This window comes from Octopus bimaculoides, chromosome 15 (assembly GCF_046866305.1).
Source record: "Octopus bimaculoides isolate indiv1 chromosome 15, ASM4686630v1, whole genome shotgun sequence".
Classification (NCBI taxonomy): domain Eukaryota; kingdom Metazoa; phylum Mollusca; class Cephalopoda; order Octopoda; family Octopodidae; genus Octopus; species Octopus bimaculoides.
The window spans coordinates 34,551,624-34,574,008 of NC_142942.1; the positions used below are offsets into that span (position 1 = coordinate 34,551,624).

Consider the following 22,385-nt stretch of genomic DNA (forward strand, 5'->3'; position numbering starts at 1 on the left):
TATCACTCTGGTGACCAACGCAGAGTAGCTCATTCATACATAAAAATAAAAAAGAAAAAAGAAAGAAAAGACAAGTACGTTATGTGATTTGCAAATGTAAATAAGAATTATATATAAATATTAAAAAGTGAAAGATATGCAATAAATATAAATATGTATATAAAAGTAAAAATATACATATACATATAAGAAAAAGTATTCTTATTTACATTTCCATATATAGAGCACCAGCTGTCTGGCTTTCGTGCTGGTGGCATGTAAATAGCACCACTTGAGTGTAACCGTTACCAACGTCGCCTTCCTGGCACTTGTGTCAGTGGCACATGAAAAGACATTCGAGCAAGTTCGTTGCCAGTACCTCCTGACTGGCCTTCATGCGGGTGGCACATAAAAGCACCCACTACACTCTCGGAGTGGTTGGCGTTAGGAAGGACATCCAGCTGTAGAAACTCTACTTAACTAGCTGTAGAAACTCTACTTAACTCTTGTTTACTATTTGAATGTACTTTTTACTGACAGCTAATTTTTTCTTGGAGGCTAATTAAATTAGGATAATTACTCGTTTCTTGGCCTGTTTAATCTAATTTCTAATTCCTCGTTTCTCTAGTTTAATTTCTCATCTGCCACGAACACTATGAATGTATTCTATACTAAACACTCCTTTCGTTTGTTCCTCATACCATCTCCCCACATTAAATTTGCTTGTTCACCCTGTCCCAACCCCCAATACCGGATATCTCGATCTTTATTTTCTCATCATCTACACCAGATATCGCTCTCCTCCCACTACCATTACCTGATGTCTCTTTTCTCCACTGCTCCTCCTCACTGGGCTGTTCTCTAAATATTACCTGCACTCTTCTCTCCCTCCTGGGACATATGCAACTAACTCAGTTGCTCATCTACTTACCAGCTATTTTTCGTTACTTTTTGTCTAGTGATCTCTCACCACCATTACCAGATGTCCCTTCTCTCAATCCCACTTCCTCACTGGTGCTGTTCTCTATACTACTTGCACCCCCACTCTCTCCCTGAAAAACGCAACTAGGTCATCTGCCCATCTACTTAACTATTCTTCGTTTCGTTTCATCCCATCTAAAAATATGCCAACAACTACCCAGTAATTTTTCCATGCACATATCAAGTGAAGGAGACAGCTAATGGGCTATACGTGTGTGCTTGTTTCCCTGTGTCTGTGTGCATCTGTGCTTGTGTGTATGTATGGATGAACTTGCTTCCTCTCTCTCTGTCTGAAATCACACCCGCCTCTTATGATGACCATAATGCTTATAGTCACAATGCCGTTAACACCTAATCCTACCTCCAGTAGGAGCAACAGTCTTAATCCTAACATGCTTGAATGTTTGAATGATATCAGGTCGGAAGTGAGAACAGATGAAGCATGCCTAGAAAACGAACATGACAACCTTCCTCTTCTTTTCAGGCACTGAATAACATCTCTCCTCCCGAAACCTCACCCCACTTTCCTTTCCCAGTTTTCAGAGTTGGCACAGTCAATGTACGCACATTGAAAGGTAGATCTAGTGAGATTGTAGAGATGCTTGAAAGGAGATGTGTTGATGTATGCTGCATACAAGAGGTAAGATGGAGAGGAGCTTCAGCTAGGGTCCTCACAGGCAAGGCACATAGGTATAAAATCTTCTGGCAAGGTAACATGGATGGAGTGGGGGGTGTAGGCATACACCTTGCAGAGAAATGGGTAGATAAAGTCATAGAGGTTGTCAGAGTGCTTAAGCTCAGGCTAGTCTTACAGAACAGCACAGCTACAATTATCTCTGCCTATGCCCCCACAAGCGGGCCTACCAAATGATCAGAAGGACTATTTTTATGATACCCTTCTACAGGCTACTTCAAAGACGAGTGGCAATGACCTCATCTTTGCAGCTGGAAATTTTTAATGGGCATGTTGGATGGCAATCCGGTATCTTCACTGGTGTACACGAGGGCCATGGTATTGGTTCCCAAAACGATGAGGGAACTAGGCTACTGGAGTTCTGTGGTGCATATAACCTTTTAATCTGCAACACTAACTTCAGGAAACCAGACAGCCACCTGATAACTTATCAATCAGGTAACTCTGCTAGCCAGATTGATTTCATCCTCACCAGACAGCAGGACACAGGGCTGCTCTTAAATACAAAGACCCTCCTGGGTGAAGAATGTACCCCCCAGCATAGGCTAGTCATTAGTGACTTTAGGCTCAAGGCCAGAAGGATACCAAGAAGCAGACCAATCCAAAAAAGAAGGATTTGGAAGCTAAAGAACCTTTCACATGGTCAGAAATTTAGGGACATCCTCATCGAGAAATTTGATGAGAAGGAGGAGGAGCTACAGACATCGGACATAGAAGGTAGCTGGAAATTCCTACAGGACAGCTTGCTGAGTGCCTCAGACCAAGTCTGCGGATGGTGCAAAGTCCCTTCCAGACCTAGAGTTACGTGGTGGTGGAATAGTACGGTAGACAAAGCCATTAGAGCAAAGAAACAGGCCTGGAAAGCCTGGAAGGGTTGGGGTAGCAGGTTGTTTTCGTATTTCTTATTTCATGTTGTTTTCATATTTCGTATTTCATGTTGTTTAGGTTTTGTGACATCCTGTACCCATATATATATATATATATATATATATATATATACACACACACACACACACACATAAGTATGTAGTAGTAGTGGTAGTAGTAATATTTTGCATTATGAATTCAGAATTGATTTCCCAATTAAGGAATAAATTGTATATCAAATGAAGAATAAATTGAATTTAGAATAACAGATTTCTATACGACATATTTTGCTTTTTTCTTCCAATATATAAACAACAATTTCATTCCTGGGCAACGCTGGGTGCCTCTATATGTAGAGAGAGAGAGGAGAGAGAGAGATGTATATAGATAGATATAGATATATATATATGAATACGTACATACATATTATCATCAAAGATTAATTTTCCATGCTTGTATGCGTTATGGGTCTTCGCTGGTTGCCCTTCTTGTCACCAATTCCTACTTGTTTTCCAAGTGAGTTAATTATCTTCTAGTCTATTGAACAACAAACAGCCTGGACATGTTTTATCTGGAGAACTGGAAACAAATGGTATCATATGAACAAGCGTCTTGTTTACAAAATTTCACACAACACATCAAAATATGTTAAGAACCTAGACATGCTTTCACTGCAGACTGCAAGTAAATGAAACTGTTAGTAAACTTACTGTTTGCAATCAACAAGCGAGCACACACACAGTCACACATACATACATGATGAGCTTCTTTAAGTTTCTGTAAACCAAATCCACTCACAAGCCTTTGGTCAGCCTAGGGCTATAGATGACATTTGCTTGAGGTGCCATACAGTGGGACTGAGCTTGAAAGTCCCACAAATCTAAACACACACACACCATTATATATATATATATATATATATATATATATATATATATATATATACATAGAGAGAGATGTAGATATATGTATGTAGATGTTATAATTGTGTGAGGCATGCATAAGAGTTGAAAGACTGTGGAAAAAAAAACTTTCACAGAGTAATTAAACATCAAAACAAAAACAGCAAGAAGATATAAAAAAAAGAAGAAAAAGACAACACCAACAGAGATGTGATGAAATGAATGGAGACAAACATCAAGAATATTTAAAGCTAAACTATGAATGATATAAAAATGCAAATCATCCTTTCTTTCTTAAATAGGTCCTCTTAATATCATTCTGTGGAATTTACATAGGTCCAACTAGTACACACACACACAAAGATTCTTTCAGTTTCTGTCCACCAAATTCACTCAGAGGTCTTTGCTTGGCCAGGGAATATAATAAAAGGAACTTTTCATATCAAGGAAACATCACCTTACTCTACTCCTCTACACATGTACAACCTCACAGTCACTCCAAATGCTGGACCTCACTACTACTGAGGATCTCTAGTGGTGAAAGCACATCCTTATCATGGCTAAAATCCAATCCATGGCCAGAAGATATTTCAGCCCCTGACAACTGGTGACACCTCTCCAAGGCCCAAGTGAGGTCCACAATGGAGTACTGCACCTACATCTGGGTCAGTGCTGCTGCTATATGCGCAGACATCCTGTTTTGCAACCAGAGAAGGGCTGCATTTAATTACAAACAGAAACATTCCAGCCTTTGGCCCAAAGGCATATTATCTCTTCTCTCTATCTTTTCTGTCACTACAATAATGGCCTCTGCTCCTCAGAATATGCTGGTCTCATACCTTAAGCACTCATGCATCCAACCCACCTTGTCTCTCCACCACTCATCCCAACTCCTGACCAGGAATAACCACTACGTCTAGTCATTTCTTCCCAGAACACTGGCCCACTGGGATTTCCTCTCTGCTCATATTTTTCCTATAGGTGTAGTTCTTTAACTGTTTGAACAGAACATTTAACAGCATCGACCTCGCCAGTTTCTGAGGGTCAGTATGTCTCAAGGGCACCACCTCAATCTTAACTGGTCTCATCAGGTCTGTTAGAGTCATGAGTACTGTCCCTTCCTTCAGACTCAGGATGGCATATTTAAGGTGGTCGATTGATAACCCCATCTGAACGTCGGATATCACGCCTTATGGTGTTCTGATTTCAAATTTCGCCAAGATCAGCTTTGTCTTTCATCTTTTTCAGGTTGATGAATAAAGTAGTTATCAAGTACTGAAGTCGACCGTCTCTCTCTCTCTCTCTCTCTCTAAGACATCAACTGTGTTCAAGCCTGGAAAGAAATGGAATTAGCCTGGTTTAAAATGTGGAACATGTGTCACAATGCCGACCACAGGAATCCTACAGGAGTTGAGGGCCTCATCTCCATGTTACATCTATACACACACACACAGACACACACATAATTAGCAACTTATCCCCATCTCTGACCGTACTCATGCCATTGTACATTTACTAGGTTTGACAACTATTTCATCAAATCGTACATTCCGAATTCAATGTCAGCATTTTCCTTATAAAATTATATTTGATACACGACATTGAGTGATCCTTTAATTAATGTTTAACAGTTTTTCTGTAATCCTACTTATATGCAAAACATAGGCACAATCAATGCGTGTGTGTTCGCATGTTTGTGATCAGTGAGCAGCTTTCAAAGACGTTCTCTCCGATCATAAATGAGAATTAAAACTATATTGTTGTGCTCATAACAATAAATGGTTCTGACAGAAGGAATTGATATTGCAAATGAGTGGCCAAATGTCTTTAAAGAATGAGTAGAATGAGTCCGTGTTTCTTCTGGTATGTGGGTGTATGTATGTAAGTTCCTGTAAGCTTCTACAAGCAGTATGCAGAAGTGAGTTTTAGCAAATTAGTCGTTCGAGACTTGTCAGCTGATAACAAACTATATATAAACACGTTTACTATCAGGTTATAAACGACAAATAGGTAGTTAAATACATAACGAAATTCAAAATGCCTTATTAAATGACGTGCTTTCTTACTAATAATCTCGTGATGAATCGCAGTTACGATATATTTGAAATGAGAGTCAACACGGATTTTTTTTTTTAAATTGCTTCTATTGGAAATTAAATAAATGTCAGTACCCAAAAAAGACGCGAGAATAATAAAAGGCAAAACAAATAAACCAGTAACTGAAAATTAAACAATAGAAAGAGCATGTGTAACAAAACAAAAACTATTTTGCCTTAATGTGCTTTTTTTTCCTCGAATCTAAATTGCTTCCCTACATGACAACTAATATTTAAGAATATTTCTTCACTAAACCATTCGCATTTAATCTGGATCACAATTTCCAACCACATATCCAGAGCGGTCTTTATTTCAATTTCATTTAGAAAAGCAACGAGAGATAACATTGTTACTACCCAAGACTCGTTGTGAAACAAACACCATATTGTCGGATTCCGCAACGGTCATTCCAACCAGCAAAGATTACACTATTAATTCGACAATAAGCTTATTTGTGTTAATTCATTATGACACAACAAATTTTCTTACAAATTTCACTTACCTTTCGGCAATAAAATTGGTATCAAATAATTGCTTTTAATTTTAAAGCCAATTGAGTTTAATAAGGGAGGTAATCTATAAGTGGAGGCTCGAATTGTTACTTCCGAAGAAAATTGACTCCGAAAGTTTCAGACAATCAAAACACATTCCCTTTTTGATCAATCTGATCACTATTCAGAGTGCCACCTATTTTCTATTAGTGCCAAATTTTCTAGACATTAGTTTGACGCTTTTTTTTTTAAATGTAAAACGTGCATTTCATTTTTATGGGAATATAACACGTATGTACATATATAACACGTATATACATATATAATACAAAACCATATTAAAATACAATTCCCAAACCGAAGAAAACACTACTACCTCTTATGATTCTCGTCGTCTCTCCATATATATATATATATATATATATATATATATATATATATATATATATATATATTGTTGTACTTGGGGATGGTCATATTGCCAGTTTAGCCAATAATATATATATATATATATATATATATATATATATATAGTAAATATATATATAAATATATATATATATATAGTAAATATATATATATATATATATATATATATATATATATATATAGTAAATATATATATATATATATACAGTAAATATATATATATGTGTATATATATATATATATATATATATATATATATATATATATATATATTGATAGAAAGGACAACAAAAGAAAGAGACCTCGATATTATGTAAATAGAGGAATTTATCTGTAAAAATGTGACAATTATTCGGTAACCATGATAAAACTCCGAGTTTTATCATGGCTATCGAATAATTGTCACATATATTTACAGATATATATATATATATAAAACAAACGATGGATAGATGTCAATTCATTACAACTGTTTCCAACGAATTTTTTAATTGATTAATGAGTACATTATTTCATTATAAAAAACCATTTTCTTCAGATGAATACATGAATATATATGTATATGTAAGTCGTCTAAGAGCCCATAAGCCAGGAAAAAATGCACTCTTATCTGTCAATAGAGTGAGTATATATAATAGCTACCTCTGATGAACACAGAGTTACATAATCAGACTGTTACCTAACATTCTGTTGAATCCCTAATGCAAAAGCGATTGGTAAGATTGGCTGTAATGGCTATATAATACTGTACCCTTTGATCTGGGCTACATATGTTTCATACTGAGTGGAATCTCAGAAGTAGTAAAATCCAAGTGAGGTGTATATCACCGGCTACTCTTCAGGCCAAGGATATCTTGATTAGGATAAAGGCTACATTGTTGCAAGGAGGTACATGTTGATGCAAAGAATCTTTGGCGAGAAAAGTAGCCAGTGATATACACCTCACTTGGATTTTACCACTTCTGAAGTTTCACTCACTATGAAACATATATAGCCCAGATTTCCCATACTCTATTCTGTAATTCTTATATTCTTTTTTGCACACTCGGCAATCCTGGTTGCCTACTGAGGAATATAAAAAGAATTTTTTTCAGCTCATCGTTCTTCAATAAAAGAAAAAACATCTGCAACTTTCTGCCTTGATAAACCACTATTGTTCCTGAAAGTTGTTTTTTTATATTTAGTACAGACTGCTCGGAGCTAACTTTCTTCCTACACCTTGATCCCTGGATCTTACATTTATATATATATTATGCATATATATATATACATATATATATATATATATATAGTTTCAAAAAAACACAAAAAACAATAACAAAAAAACAACAAAGTGAGGACGTGATACGAATAGTGTTATTGGATGCTCGGGAAAGGAAGGAGAGAGAGTATAACGTTTCGATCGGAGATCTTAGTCAGAAATATAGGAAAAGTCCAAAGTAGGGAAGACAGAGAAAGAAAATCGCCAACGATGCACACGCGGTCACATATTGGAATATATCAGTACAGGACGTCGCCAACCGTGCAAACAACACGAAGCATGAAAACCAACGACTCAAATATGCAAACAACGAGAGAAAACATGGAAAACAAGACAAGCAACACAAAGTCGACCCCCATCAGCTGTCGGCTGTCCATCTACTTATTTCGAGCATTCAACAATATGAGTCTTCGAAGACAGCTGCTCCCACAAATTCCAAACCAATATCTTGGACCTATAGAGGGTCAAAGTTGGGACAAAAACAGGACAGTAGAGACATACAAGGAAAGCGAACAAAAACAAACATGGAGGGTCATTAGACCAGAAATCTTAACCTTTTTGATGCGACTCTACTCTATATTGTTTTCTCTCCATCTTTCTCTAATTCCCGTTTTCTCCCCTTCACCGTTTTCTATCTCTCTCTCCCCCCTCTCTCTCTCCCCCTCTCTCTCTCCCCCTCTCTCTCTCCCCCTCTTTCTCTTTTTCTCTCTCCCGTTGCTCACACCTGACAATCAACCATCTTTCTTTTCCTCACGTGGCCATCTTTCTTTTCCTGCACGGCGTTCTAAGGACTGGTCGTCTTCTATCTTTTCTCTTTTCAAAGAAAATATTACTTTCAGTGTTTCCAATCATGTTTGTCCCTGCTCACCCTCCCTGCATGTCTCCACTGTCCCGCCCCTGATAAAAGCAATGGTGGTAGGACACCTGAAGATTTAGAAGATAAAAAGAAATCTCACAAAATCTTGCATTCCATGGGGTGACTATTACTGAAAAGAAGAGTGTTTTCATGCAGAAGAAATTATGCTTTTAGGATACAAAATAGCCAAACATTGTATTCAACTGGATTATAAATTAGTAAAAAAGATTTTAGAATTGAAAATTCCAAAGAGAAGATAAGAGAATTGAAGTCGCACTACGCATACAAACCACTCGCCAATCCTGTCCTCTTGGCCCTGTCTCATTGTATCATTGCTATTTGCTAACCCCCCACGACCTGTGTGTTCCACCCACACATACCAAGAAAACTTTTCATACACCCTACCTCAACAAATCAATCTACATCTCTTCTCTTCTTCACATTTCCTCCTTCATAAACTATGCCTACCTCTCACTCCCCAATTCTGTCCTAATGGCCTTTTTCTTTGTATCATTGCTATCCAGTAACTCTACCCCGCTCTATATATACCCATGTTTTCACCACTCACATTCCCCATCTCCACACTCTCTAATCATGCTTCTTTTACAGTATCCTGCCACTTACATTATGACCTTTGAATCTCAAGGGTATGCCCTGGCACTAGCCACCATCTATATATCTCACTTCCTTTACTCAACCATCCCATTGATGTTCTGATCCCCATCTCTTGTGAATATGTCTAGTACTTTGCCACCATCTCTATCCTGCTGTTTCCCACTCTCTCTCTCCTTCTCCTGCATTTCCCTCAGGTTGGATAACCATGTATCTCCTTTGCAGCAGCATACCTGTTTCTGTTTTCATTCTCTCTCTCTCTCTCTCTCTCTCTCTCTCTCTCTCTCTCTCTCTCTCTCTCTCTCTCTCTCTCTCTCTCTCTCTCTCTCTCTCTCTCTCTCACTCTCTCCAGGTAACCTTGTACCTCCTTTACAGCAAGACATCTGTTTCTGTCTCTATCTCACTATAACCTTTCATCATCTGACACAAGGTCACCTCCTCCAATGCCCCCTCCCCACTCAAAACATTTTTGTCTTGCAAGTCACTTGGTGACCCTGTCAGTGGAAGTTCTACTTAAAAAGCATCCAGTCCACACTGTAAAGTGGTTGGCATTTGGAAGGAAGGGCATCCAGCTGTAAAAACCACACCAAAACTGACCTCGCCTGTGTTTGTGCCACATAAAATGCACTAAGTCCACTCTGCTGGGTGGTTGGTGTTAGGAAGGGCATCCAGCTGTAAAAATCATGCCAAAACTGACCTTGCCTGTGCTTGTGCCTTGTAAAAAGCAGTAAGTCCACTCTACTGAGTGGTTGGTGTTAGGAAGGGCATCCAGCTGTAAAAATCCTGCCAAAAGTGTCACAGAAGTCTGTTGTAGGCTTCTGCCTGGCCGGCTCCTGTCAAACCATCCCACCCATACCAGCATGGAAGATAGACATTGACCAATGATGATGATGATGATGATTCATTCCATATTATTCTGAGGAAGTTAATAGGATTTTCAAATTTAAGAAGAAAGGACAAAACATGACATTGTTTGAAAGATTATGCAAAGATTTGACAAAAACAATCTGTTGTACAAATATTTGATACCATAAAAGATGTTACTATAATGTTATTACTAGAGATGCAAATCCAACAGCTGAAAGAAATTATTCTAATATCGAATGAGAAGCTTTGGCAATTGTATGGACGGTGCAAAGAGTCCAATATTTCTTATGAAGTCGAAACTTTTTTCTTAAAAATGGACTATAAACCATAATTCAAGATGAGATCTGCCTAAAGTAACGTCAGCAAGAATATGAAGATGGGTAATTCAATTAGCTGCATATAAGTAGGAACTATTATACGTTGTAAAGGCATATGGCTTAGTGGTTAGGTTATTTGGCTCACGATTGTAAGGTCATGAGATTGATTCCTGATGGCGTGTTGAGTCCTTGAGCAAAACACTTCATCTCACATTGCTCCAGTTCACTCAGCCGCCAAAAAAGAGTAGCACCTGTATTTCAAAGAGTCAGCCTTGTCACATTCTGTGTCATGCTGAATCTCCATGAGAACTAAGTTAAGGGCACACGTGTCTGAAGAGTGCTCAGCCACTTGCATGTTAATTTCACAAACAGGCTGTTCCATTGATTGCATCAACTGGAACCCTCATTGCCGTAAGCGACAGAGTGCCAGTTATTATACATAAAAGTCAATACTAATTCTCGTGTAGATTCCCTATCTAGACTAAAGTTTGAGGAAGCTGTAAAAGATGAAAATAATATTACTAGCACATCCTTTATTTGGTAAAGCGCAAACTATAATTAATTACTTATTATTCATTAATTTATCTATGTACCCACACAGTCTTTGTTTATTCCATGCCGTATGTACACTTTAGAAATCCTAAACCCTATTTTCTATCCAATTTTTCCTCATTTCCATTTTCACGCTCTTTTGTTATTCACTTATTTATCTAATTTTGTCACAGTTTGGCTGACCACATACCATGGGTTACAGTGTTGCAACATGGCTTAGCAACCATTATCTTGGCTTATGCGCCTCAGTCAGGGCTACCTGATGAACAGAAAGACCGTTTTTATGATACCCTCTTGCAGACTAGCTTGTCAACAAAAGACAGGGCCCATCTCTTTGTGGCTGGTGACTTCAATGGGCATGTTGGACAACATCCACGAAGCTTCCATGGTGTACATGGTGGCTACGGATTTGGCTCCACAATGAGGAGGGAACCAGGCTGCTGGAGTTCTGTGATGCAAATGATCTTATGGTCTGTAATACTAACTTCAGGAAACCTGCCAGTCACCTGTTCATCTACAAGTCCGGTGGACACACTAGTCAAATTGACTACATTCTCACCAAGAAACATGAAAGATGGCTACTTATAAATGCCAAAACATTCCCTGGTGAAGAATGCACCCCACAACATAGGTTAGTTGTTAGCGACTTCAGGATCATGGCTAAATGGCTGCCCAGGAGACGACCGGCATGGAAAAGAAGGGTTTGGAAGCTTAAAGATTCTGTGAATGGAAAGAGATTTAGAGACGCATTACTTGAAGCTTTTGATGAAAAAGAGGAGGATATAGCATCCCATAATGTGGAGGACAACTGGAGGTTCCTACGGGACAACTGGAGGTTCCTACGGGACAACTGGAGGTTCCTATGGGACAACTGGAGGTTCCTACGGGACAACTAGAGGTTCCTACGGGACAACCTGTTGAGGGCTACTGATCAGATCTGTGGATGGTGCAAAGTCTTCTCTCGACCTAAGGTAATGTGGTGGTGGAACAATGTAGTTGACAGGGCCATTAGTGGGGAAAAAAACAGGCATGGAAGGGCTGGAAGTGTGGTGGTAGCAGCGAACTGTATCAGATTACCAGAAGGGACGCTAGGAGACTGGTTTGCTCAGCCAGAGTGGAAGCATCGTGTTCTGCATCATGAGGACCAAAAACTTGAAGGCAATGAACAGCTGGAAGATGAACAACATTAGAAATCTTTCCATACATATATTTCTACACAAGATTCAGTTAAGTGAAGAGTGACTAGTATTTTCACGAAATACAGACATAGTAAAAGTACACAGGACTGAGATGTATGAATGAGTGGTTATTATTTTCACGAAATTGTCATAATGAAAGTATCAGATGTCAGCTAACAAAACCTCTCTATCAAAATTTCCACAGAATTTAGACAGAAAGGAAGTACAAAAATTGGTTTTGATGAATATATTGGGGAGAGGACAACTGGAGAGAGAGGGAGTAGAAAGTTATAATTATATTTCTAAGTAATAAAGCCTCTATTGAATTGTTAGGAATCATAGCCAACCTTTCCATCATAACAATATAAAAAAAATTTTTTTTAAATGATGGGTCTTGTTAAATTTCTTCCGACCATTCGAATTTTAAATTTTCAGCAGATTATTTTTTTAAGTTTTGATGTTTATGCATGCTGGTGACAAAAATTGCATTCATTTTTTTCTAGAAATTAATAAAGAAATTTATTGATTTAAGAAGTTAAAAGGATTTAAAGTTATGTAATTTTAGCTAATCAAAGACCTCCATTACTGGCATATCAGAAGTTGCAGCTGTCTGCTATCATGTGTCTAGAAATAAATAACAAACATTGGAGTAAATATTAATACATCCACACACATTTATAATATTCAATATTGCAAAGTTTGCTTTCACGCATGCTAAGTATATGTTTGTCATTAATACATATAATGTGTTTATGATTATGAGTAATAATATACTTAGTGTCGCTGTGAATTAAAAATAATATCTTGATTCATTGGTGCTCTAATTATGAATGAAAATTTAACAGAAACAGTATATCTCCAACTATATTATACATTGTGTCATCCTGTTTGTATTTTAATCATAATGATGTAGATTAAGAAAGATTTGACAGTTATTTCCAGCTGGTCAAGAGACCACAGAGGCCTCATCTTTGTTGTGTATGCTGATCTCCATGACAACAAACAGCTGTGACTTCTGATATGTTGGCAATGGAGGTTTTTGACTGGCTAAAAACTACATAACTTTAAATTCTTTATTATTAAGTTTTAGAGAGAGAGAGAGAGAGAGAGAAAAAAATGAAGGCAATTTTCTGTATCACCATGCAAAGCAAAACTACATCAAAACAACATATTTTGTAAATAATCTAGTGAAAAATTGAAATGCTTCAAGTAGTTGGAAAAAATTTAACAAGATCCCAAATTATTCTTAATTGCATAGGAGATATCGTCTATTACAAACAAACTGTTTGCAACTCAGTATCAAAAGAAAAAGAATTCTGTTGTTGCCATAGAGAGTAATTCAGCTATAATCAACGATCTCACATTCATGATCAAGGTGAAAGTAGTACAACTGACTCAGTCCTCAATACAATGAGCATGCAGCTCTGGAAGGGTTATATGGATTGGGCAAAGATTTGCTCTTCAACGTGGTCTACAAAGAAATTTGCATAATTGGGGCTCATCCTAGTTTCCTTAGCCATCCACTGTTTGTAAAATTCTCCAGAGAAAGAAAAGTAATTGAGGGTTAAGATGAGCTCAGCTAAGTGAAAGAGTGTGGTGGTACTGAGTGGGTGACTGTCTTGGAAGTGTTTAAAAGCTGATAGGCTGTTGCTGTTAGGGATGGCTGTGTAGAATGACTTAATGTCTCTGGTTAGAAAGAGCTCAGACTGTATACAGATTTGTGTACATGTATAAATTGGTGGTGTTAGTGGGGGTGTGGAGGATATTGGTCAGTGTGTAATTGTCAGGTGAATGGTGTGGAAGCATGTGTAAAAATATAACTAAAGGTGTCAAGAAAGTTATGTGGGATGGGGTGTGCAAGGAGATATTATTTGTGTGAGTGCACGTAAACAAAAAAGCATTTTAGGGAGGAAAGTGTATTTTGAGGCGTGTGACAGAAAGACAAAGAACAAAGTAATCAAAAAGTTTGAAATGGCAAAAATTCAAGAAGAGACAAAATACTGTAATGTAAGATAGTAGAGGGGAAAATATACTGGAATGCTGGAAAATGGACAAAAGAACAAAGATGTTATCATTATGACTTTGCCTTTCATCCTTGGAATCGATAAAAGGCAATCAATCATTTTTTGGTCTCAGACATGTCACTGGTAATTTCCATAAATTTTTTTTATTTATTTACTTTCATTTTCATGACGTGTCAAAGGTGACATATGCTTTGAATTTGGTGAAAAGTGAAACTTCAAGGCAAATGCCTTCGACACATCATGACGACAAAAGTAAATAAATGAAAAGGTTTTACCCAGAGTCCATGGAATCGACTTGACTCCCACCCCAACCACTGTAAATTTCTGGCCTTGTGCCAAAATGTGTAACCATTAATTTTTTTTTTTAAAGATATGGAAGGAGCAGAAAAATATTGAGAATAAATGGAGCCAACAAAGTAAAATACCCCCCCCCCCCCCACACACACACATACCAAATTTCATTCTTGAAAAATACATAACTTTTTACAGTTCATGAGTGGTTGGCGTTAGGAAGGGCATCCAGCTGTAGAAACTCTGCCAAATTTAGATTGGAGCCTGGTGTTGCCATCCGGTTTCACCAGTCCTCAGTCAAATCGTCCAACCCATGCTAGCATGGAAAGCGGACGTTAAACGATGATGATGATGATGATGATGATGAGTGGGTGTTAAATGGCTGTGGAGCCAATAGCGGTCACGTAGCTGAGTGTCAAATGAAAGGGGAGAGAGAATATGGTAATTTAAAGCTAAGAATTTAAACTAGTGTCAAAGAATGGATACGTGTGAAAAATGCTTGCATTTTAATGAAAATTTCTACACAGATGTAGTTTACTATGCTGATTACGGAAATCACAGCAATTATTTGAAAAATGAACTGTAAAAAGTTATGTATTTTTCAAGAATGAAATTTGGTATGTGTGTGTGTGTGTGGGGGGGTATTTTACTTTGTTGGCTCCATTTATTCTCAATATGTCATCGTGTTTTTTTCTTTCTTTTTTTTTATTCCTCGAGTAATGATGTTACAAGAATCACAATCTGGGTATTCTTTCACCTTTAGCAGCATAACTGTCAAAATTAGATCAGCTGGTTGTTCCTTAATTTCTGTAAAAATGTTTTATTTACTTTCAGTTTCATGATGTGTGGAAGGTGACATTTGCTTTGAAGCGAGAGAAGGTGAAAGATGTATGTGCGTTTATAAGAAATGTACAAGTATATGAAAAATAGTGGGTGTATGTGTGTGTGTTTGTGTGCGTGTGCATGCGCAGTGTTCAGCTCTATGTATTGAGTCAGCCTATAAATAATGCAGATTTTTTATACTTTTAATTTTCAAAATTAAGATACACAAAGGTCATTTTTAATCTAAAATAATTTCTCCTTCATTTTCTACAATGCTCTTCCATCTATCTGGTAGACTTGCAAGGCCCCTCTTCCAAAATTCACTTGTCCGTGATGAAAAATACTCCTCCACTACTGTTCTAACCTCGTCTACACAATTCATATTTTTTCCATCCAAATGATTTTGAAGACTATGGAATAAATAATGATTAGATGGAGCAATGTCCAGCAAATATGGTGAGTGGGGCATCGTTTCCCGTTCAAACTGCTCCAGCCTTTGGAATGTCATCCTCACTGCATGTGGCCGAGCATTCTCCTGATGGAAGAATACCTTTCATCTTGAAACCAAAGATGGTCGTTTTTCTTTTAGCGCTGACTTAAGCCACTGAAGGTACTCACAATAGATTTCCTTTGTTATCGTTTGGTTTGGGTTTAAAAGTTCAAAGTGGACTAAACCTTTCATATACCACCAAATGGATAACAACACCTTCTTTAGCCTAGGGTGCTGGTGTTTCTCCTTTCCCTACCCACTGTCTTCAGTGCTTGACATTTTTATAGAGAACACATTTCTCGTCACCAGTCACTATTCGGTCCAAAAAAGGTTCATTCATGAGACATGACAGCAGAGAAGAGCACACACTCACTCTCTGTGCACGATTATCTTTGGAAAGTTTGTGACCTAATTTGCTGACTTTTCCGATGGCACACAAATGTCGATGAATGGTTGAATAAACAAATCCAAGCTTCTATGCTAGTTCCTCAACAATTATGATGAGATTTTTTTTTCCACTAGGGTTTGCAGGACGTCCTCATTGAGCTCTACAGATCTTCCAGGATGAGGTTCATCTTCTAGGCTGTAGTTTCCGGCTCAGAATTTCTGGAACCACCATTGACACTGGCTTACACTTGTAGTGACTTCATTTAAGCACAGAGTAGATTCGAACCTGAATCTGTCAATTTCCTTTAACATTTCAACAGCACTTTTCTCATAGAGAAAACAATAGTGACAACAGTTACATTTACAACATGGCTTCGCTAAGCTGATTTATGTCTTTGCCACTTGACCCTTCTAACCTCTTGTCTGTGGTAAAGAAGCGAATTGAGATAACAATGGACCCAAAAAAATATCCATTGTTTTGGTTACATCTTGCATTCTTATAAATTCTAACAGCCTTCAAGGAAAAGTTAGTGAGAGCAACTGACAGAGAGGAGGCTGACCAGCTCAAACGAAATGCTGTCTTGACTGAAGTAACATCACAGAGTGACAACTATGGAGTTAACCAACGTAGAAATTGTCTCGTCCCACACTCTTTTGTTTTCATTAGCTCAATTTCTTTTCTCTGCAGCATTACCATATCTCTCTATATATACTACTATGAGATCGTGCACACACATATACAGGTTGAAATTAACTTTCTTTACTTCGCATGCTTTGATGGAGGTAAAAGTGGGGTTTTGTAGCCCCCCCCCCCCAAAAAAAAAACGAAAGGAGTGCAGTCCATGTCCTTTACCTCTGCTGAAAATGACAATGTTATTTTTAATTGTGTGTGGTAGTAATTTTTTTTTTTTTTAATTTTGGTTCAGACTCTTGGTTTAATGATTACCAATTTAAACGGCACTAACAAAACATTAAACAAAATTTGGTTGGCACTTATCAATTTATTCAATTTTTGTTTCAATTGATTTCATATTTGGTGTAGTTTGGTATAATGATTGATGTGAAATTCATTTTCGCCATGAATCAAATAAATAAAGAGTTAACAGCCTTTAGAATTTCCAAATTTTGGGTAATTTTAACCAATCGAAAGCCACAGGTACATAGATATCTGTTTCCATAGTAACAAGCCAAGCTATTACGATGCTACTTACTCGCGTGGGTCATTTTCGTGTGTAGAACACAAAATTTGCAAAGATTTTTTTTTAATTCCAAAAGATATAAAAGTTATGAGATCTGAAATATTGTAACATGCATGGAAAAAAGAAAGAAATGTAAATTACACTTACTAATAATTAAATTAAACAACATAACACATTTTATGAAATTCATAAAACACATATTTGGAATGGTAATAGTAAATTAGACAGGATAACACAGTCTAATGCATTTTATGAAATTCATAGAAGTATTATTTGTGTTATGTCACCAACAAAATTCTTGCATGTTGAAAATAAACTATCAGAGGTACCATGCATATTACGATATTTAGACTTCATGTGACTCCACATACCCTCCACTGTGTTCGTGTGAATTGTGGGAGAGCTCACACTGTGGTTCACACTGGAATGATGTGGGAGGTCATTATATACCTGCCAGCAGTCTGTAATAATTTTAGTTCCTGGCAGCATGTGCCTGTTAATTATAGGCAATAATGTAGCTGCACTTCTGTCTTGGACAAAAACTAATACGCATTTTAGACTACTGCGTTCAATCATTCCAAGAACCCAGTGACCTTGCCGATAACGCCCGTGATGATACTTTCCGTGTATGAACTTGGATTCAACAATTTTCGCAACATCTTGCCCTCCAAGGTGCACAGGATTGTCAATGCACCACATGGCACAAACATTGTGGAAGTAATTGTACCCAGTTATAATTGCTTCTGGTGCAATTCCAACTTCCCTCATTACAACACACCATTTGTACTCCATTTTGGCCCAGTAATTCATCAACGGTAGATGGGCACCTGAAAAAAAAAACCAATCCTGTCTAATGCTCCGATATCAATGGCTAACAGAACACCTCCATAGTCTTCCTTTGGATGTTCTATGCCACAGTGAAAGGCACATAGGTCGGTTACAACACTCAGAAGAATTGCGGATCCATCCTACAGATGGCAGCAATTGGATCATTGAGTTTGTGCCATTTGATATGATATGAGTGTCTCGTAGAGTCAGGTCATTAATAGAAATGACAGATTCAACTATCCTATATCGTCCAGCCACCCTGGGATCTAATGGTAGCGTTTGATGTGGATGTGTTAAGAGTGGATAAAAGGGAGATGTTGTGAAAGGATTCCGACCACCCCCATGTGACTAAAAGTGGACTGACATATTATTATAAAATAAAGAATTGTGGGTTTCTGTGATGTCATGAATGGGTGGAACTGATTTAAAATCAGTTTGTTGAAAAGAGAGAGATTCAATTTGTGATAAAAATAATGAAAGAAATATGTATTGGTACTCACCTCACAATTCAAAATGAGTAAAAATGACAGAAGTTGAAAGTGAAAGTATTTGTAAGGGCCGTGCTATGAGAGGTGACGAGAATGGCTCTTAGTACCACACCACACGGCCAATACAAATTGGTGACCCGACTTAGAACATGCATACACAGTCCTTTACAAATTGGTGACCCTACTTAGAACATGCATTCACAGTCCTACTTACAATTTTGTGACTCCCGTCTAAAGAACCATGACTCAGTCACACCATTACTAAGTAGTGACCCCGTCAAGAACTAAGATCTTCAAATTCTTTGTTCAGTGCTGGCTTTCATTTTACTTTAATGACCAACTGTCTTTTCTAATTCCACCACTTCGCTAGATATATCTTCCTTTTAGCGTCTATTTTGTCTCCCACAAAATGACTGGTGAGAGGTTCTCTGTAGCGTAGAACCGGGTGAAATTCCTCTTTCTCATTTATTATATGTACGTGCATTCGAACGTAGCCTTTGGCCACTATTTGGACCCCATTGTGTCCACTACTCTGATTGGTTGGTATTGGCGCAATTTGTCTCTTACTTGACTGAGTCAACTGTCACATATAATCAATTGGAGGCCCTAAATATGATCACGTGGGACAGCCTGTTTTCTGCCCTGTTTTGAGCCTACAGTTCCTTATAAAAACTCACCTCTCCTCGTTTCAAACAGCATAGATTACAATTATAAAGAAATTTGTGGGGGGAAAAATTTTCCAATGGGGTGAAGAGAGGAGTTTCAGATCAAGAAGTTGGAATTTCTCTGTTTTAACGGGGATTTTCCCAATTGATTTTCACCACAGCCTTTGAAATGATGGGGAGCATCTTTTTATGAAAAAACGGTTTAGAAAATTTATGATTTTTTTGCTCCCTTCCTCGCTTAATGGACCACACATGTGCTCCATTGGTGGGATATAAGCATCAACAAAAAATAGTAATTTAAATTTTTACCCCCACGTTAATTAAGCAAGGCCGTATGTGTGTAAGGAAAAAACAATTTCTAACTGAAAAGTATGCTACAAAAATGAATTATCTTTTACATACCGTTGCCAGTACCGCCTGACTGGCCTTCGTGACACGTAAAAGCACCCACTACACTCTCTGAGTGGTTGGCGTTAGGAAGGGCATCCAGCTGTAGAAACTCTGCCAAATCAGATTGGAGCCTGGTGTAGCCATCTGGTTTTACCAGTCCTCAGTCAAATCGTCCAACCCATGCTAGCATGGAAAGCGGACGTTAAACGATGATGATAATGATGATGATACCTATTTTTAAAAAGTCACTGTGGATAAATGCCAGAAATGAGCTCAGGCTCTCCAATATTTTAAATTATAAACAGAAAGAATCAAGGTCGGGGAGTGGGGTTGAAAAAATCTTAAATTTTCAAACTTTTTTTTATAGCATAAATGTATTTAAGGGGAGAAAGAAACGAGGAGGGCTGTCTTGGGATGTGCTAGAAATGACAGTCAAATCTCCCTTAAACCATACTTTTTCCTCTGAAAATACAGGCATACCTCGACTTAAGTCATTTCGATTTAATTTGTTTTCGATTATGCGTTGCTTTTCAAAAATAATATATGGAAAAATAAAAATCAAGTTAAGTCATTTTATTCGACTTTACGTCTGTCCGCCACAAATATTGGGATCGTAAAATCACCAGAAAACCGTTAAAAGCACATAAAATCAATAAGTAAGAATAAAAGCATATACAATCGTATTAAAATACGGACTGTAAATGTTAAGATACACACCATAAAGTAGTGTGGCTCAGTGAATGAAATCACGAAATCAGCTGTGTTGTCTTATTTATCAGTCTTTCGAAGCTCATATTGTAGTTCCAAACATGATTCCCGCAATTGTTTTGAATTCAGATTTGTTTACGTCTGTTTATCGACTACTTTCTAATTCTCATTCATTTGTGACTTTATTTTTTGCCTCCATAGCTCCTAAAAAAATTCATAGTGAAAGTGCTAAGCGTCATGCTATAACGCTGGAAGATAAAACGCCACAAAAAAGGTGAAAAAGTGGTAGCAATTGTACGATCTTTTGGAATGAGTCGGACAACTGTATCGACGATTGTACACAAGGACAAGATTTTAGAACATATCAAATCTGAAGCCCCAGAGATGAAGAACACTGTCATCAATAAGAAAAGAGGCAAAATCTTTGAAGAAATGGTAAGTTTTCTCTCTCTTTGGATTGTTAGGTTGAATCGTCAGCGTGCTACTATTAGTCAAGAAATCATTCAAGAGAAAGCATTGTCTTTGTTTTGAGGACCTGAAGTAAAAATATCCAGATGAGAAAGCTGTAGAGTTCAATGCAAGTCAAGGATGGTTCATGAGATTTAAGGAGCGAAGAAGTTATCACTCCATTAAGAAGCGAGGTGAAAGTGCATCGGCTGATGAACAAGCAGCAGCGGAATTTCCTAATGCATTAAAGAAAATCACCGAAGAAAACGGGTTTCTTCCCAAACAGATTTTTAACGTAGACGAAACTGGATTGTATTGGAAAAAATTGCCAGACCATTCATTCATTCCAAGGAAGAGAAAACTATTCCAGACTATTCTTGAAAGAACGTGTGACTATTATGTTGGGAGGTAACTGTGCAGGAGATTTTAAGTTAAAGCCATTGCTTGTGTATCATGCATACAACCCTCTACGGGCTAATTCAAAAGTATGGGTTACTGTTGTTTTTGAAGATTGGTTCTTCAATCATTTTATCCCAGCAGCAGAGAAGTACCGTAAGGAGAAGGGAATTCCTTTTATGGTTTTACTTATCTTAGATAATGCTCCTGGCCACCCGCAAAACATTGTAGATTTCAACCTCAATGTTACCGTTGTACACCTCCCTCCGAACACCATGTCTCTTCTGCAGCCAATGGATCAAGGAATAATTGCTATCTTCAAGAGTTACTATATGAAGCATACGCTGTGGCAAGCAATAGCTGTAACTGGTTTTGATGAGTCCATCACACTTCATGACTTTTGGAAAAGATACGATATCTACAAGGCTGTACAGAACATAGCAGCGGCATGGAATGATGTACAGAGCACGGCTATAGATGGTGTATGGAAGAAGCTTTGCCCGCAATTCATGAATGCTTTTAAGGGGTTTGATAATGTTGCCATCAACCAAACGCTGGTGACTACGATCAAAGAACTGGGAATGGATTTGGAGGAGGAGGATTTCACAGATTTATTTTAAAAAGACAAGCAGCTCTAACGAACGAGGATTTGATAGAGCTTTACGAGCAGCAAAATAAAGAAGAAGAAATCGAACCTGAGCCGCGTTATTAAACCATTAAGAAAATGCAGCAAGCATTTGCATATATCGGAAAAGGTCTTTGTATGTTCGAAGATATGGATCCAAATGCTGAACGCTTTTCCAAGATTACGAGGGCTTGTCACGAAGCTTTTGCTCCTTATAATGTAATTCTTGAAGAAAGGAAGACAATTCAAGGAAACCGGTTTTTTAAGCTGTTGATGTTGACAATCCACGCCCGTCTACGTCCGTGATGTAAACCACCAAATTGTATGTACGTATTGGTATTGCAAAACAATAATTACTGAATTTGTTTTTTAAATTTAAAAACAGCTTTTATTTTACTATGTCTCATTGCAAACCGCATTCATAAATAAAGCATCTGCGATGTATGGCAAACGCCACCAAATTGTATTTGTAAATTTAGATTACATTTTTTTTACAGTACTGTATTAAAAAATAAAAATTATTTGTTTGTAAGCTTAAAATA

At 37.5% G+C, this 22,385-nt stretch overlaps 1 protein-coding gene across 8 annotated transcripts in view; it reads right to left on the reverse strand.

Annotated features, from left to right (window-relative positions):
• Positions 1–22,385, reverse strand: part of LOC106872964 (death-associated inhibitor of apoptosis 2) — an 87,073-nt gene that overhangs the window by 58,973 nt on the left and 5,715 nt on the right. For 2 of the 8 annotated variants that reach the window (XM_089363693.1, XM_089363694.1), the window contains exon 2: positions 2,941–3,100. Coding sequence is in view for 4 of the 8 variants with exons in the window: in XM_089363691.1 (XP_089219817.1) it covers positions 2,945–2,954 (10 nt within the window). In the remaining 4 variants the exon portion in view is untranslated. Of the gene's footprint in view, positions 1–2,940; positions 3,101–6,022; positions 6,415–22,385 lie in introns of those variants that run through there. The other 6 variants (XM_089363691.1, XM_089363689.1, XM_089363692.1 and 3 more) reach the window with 6 other exon arrangements.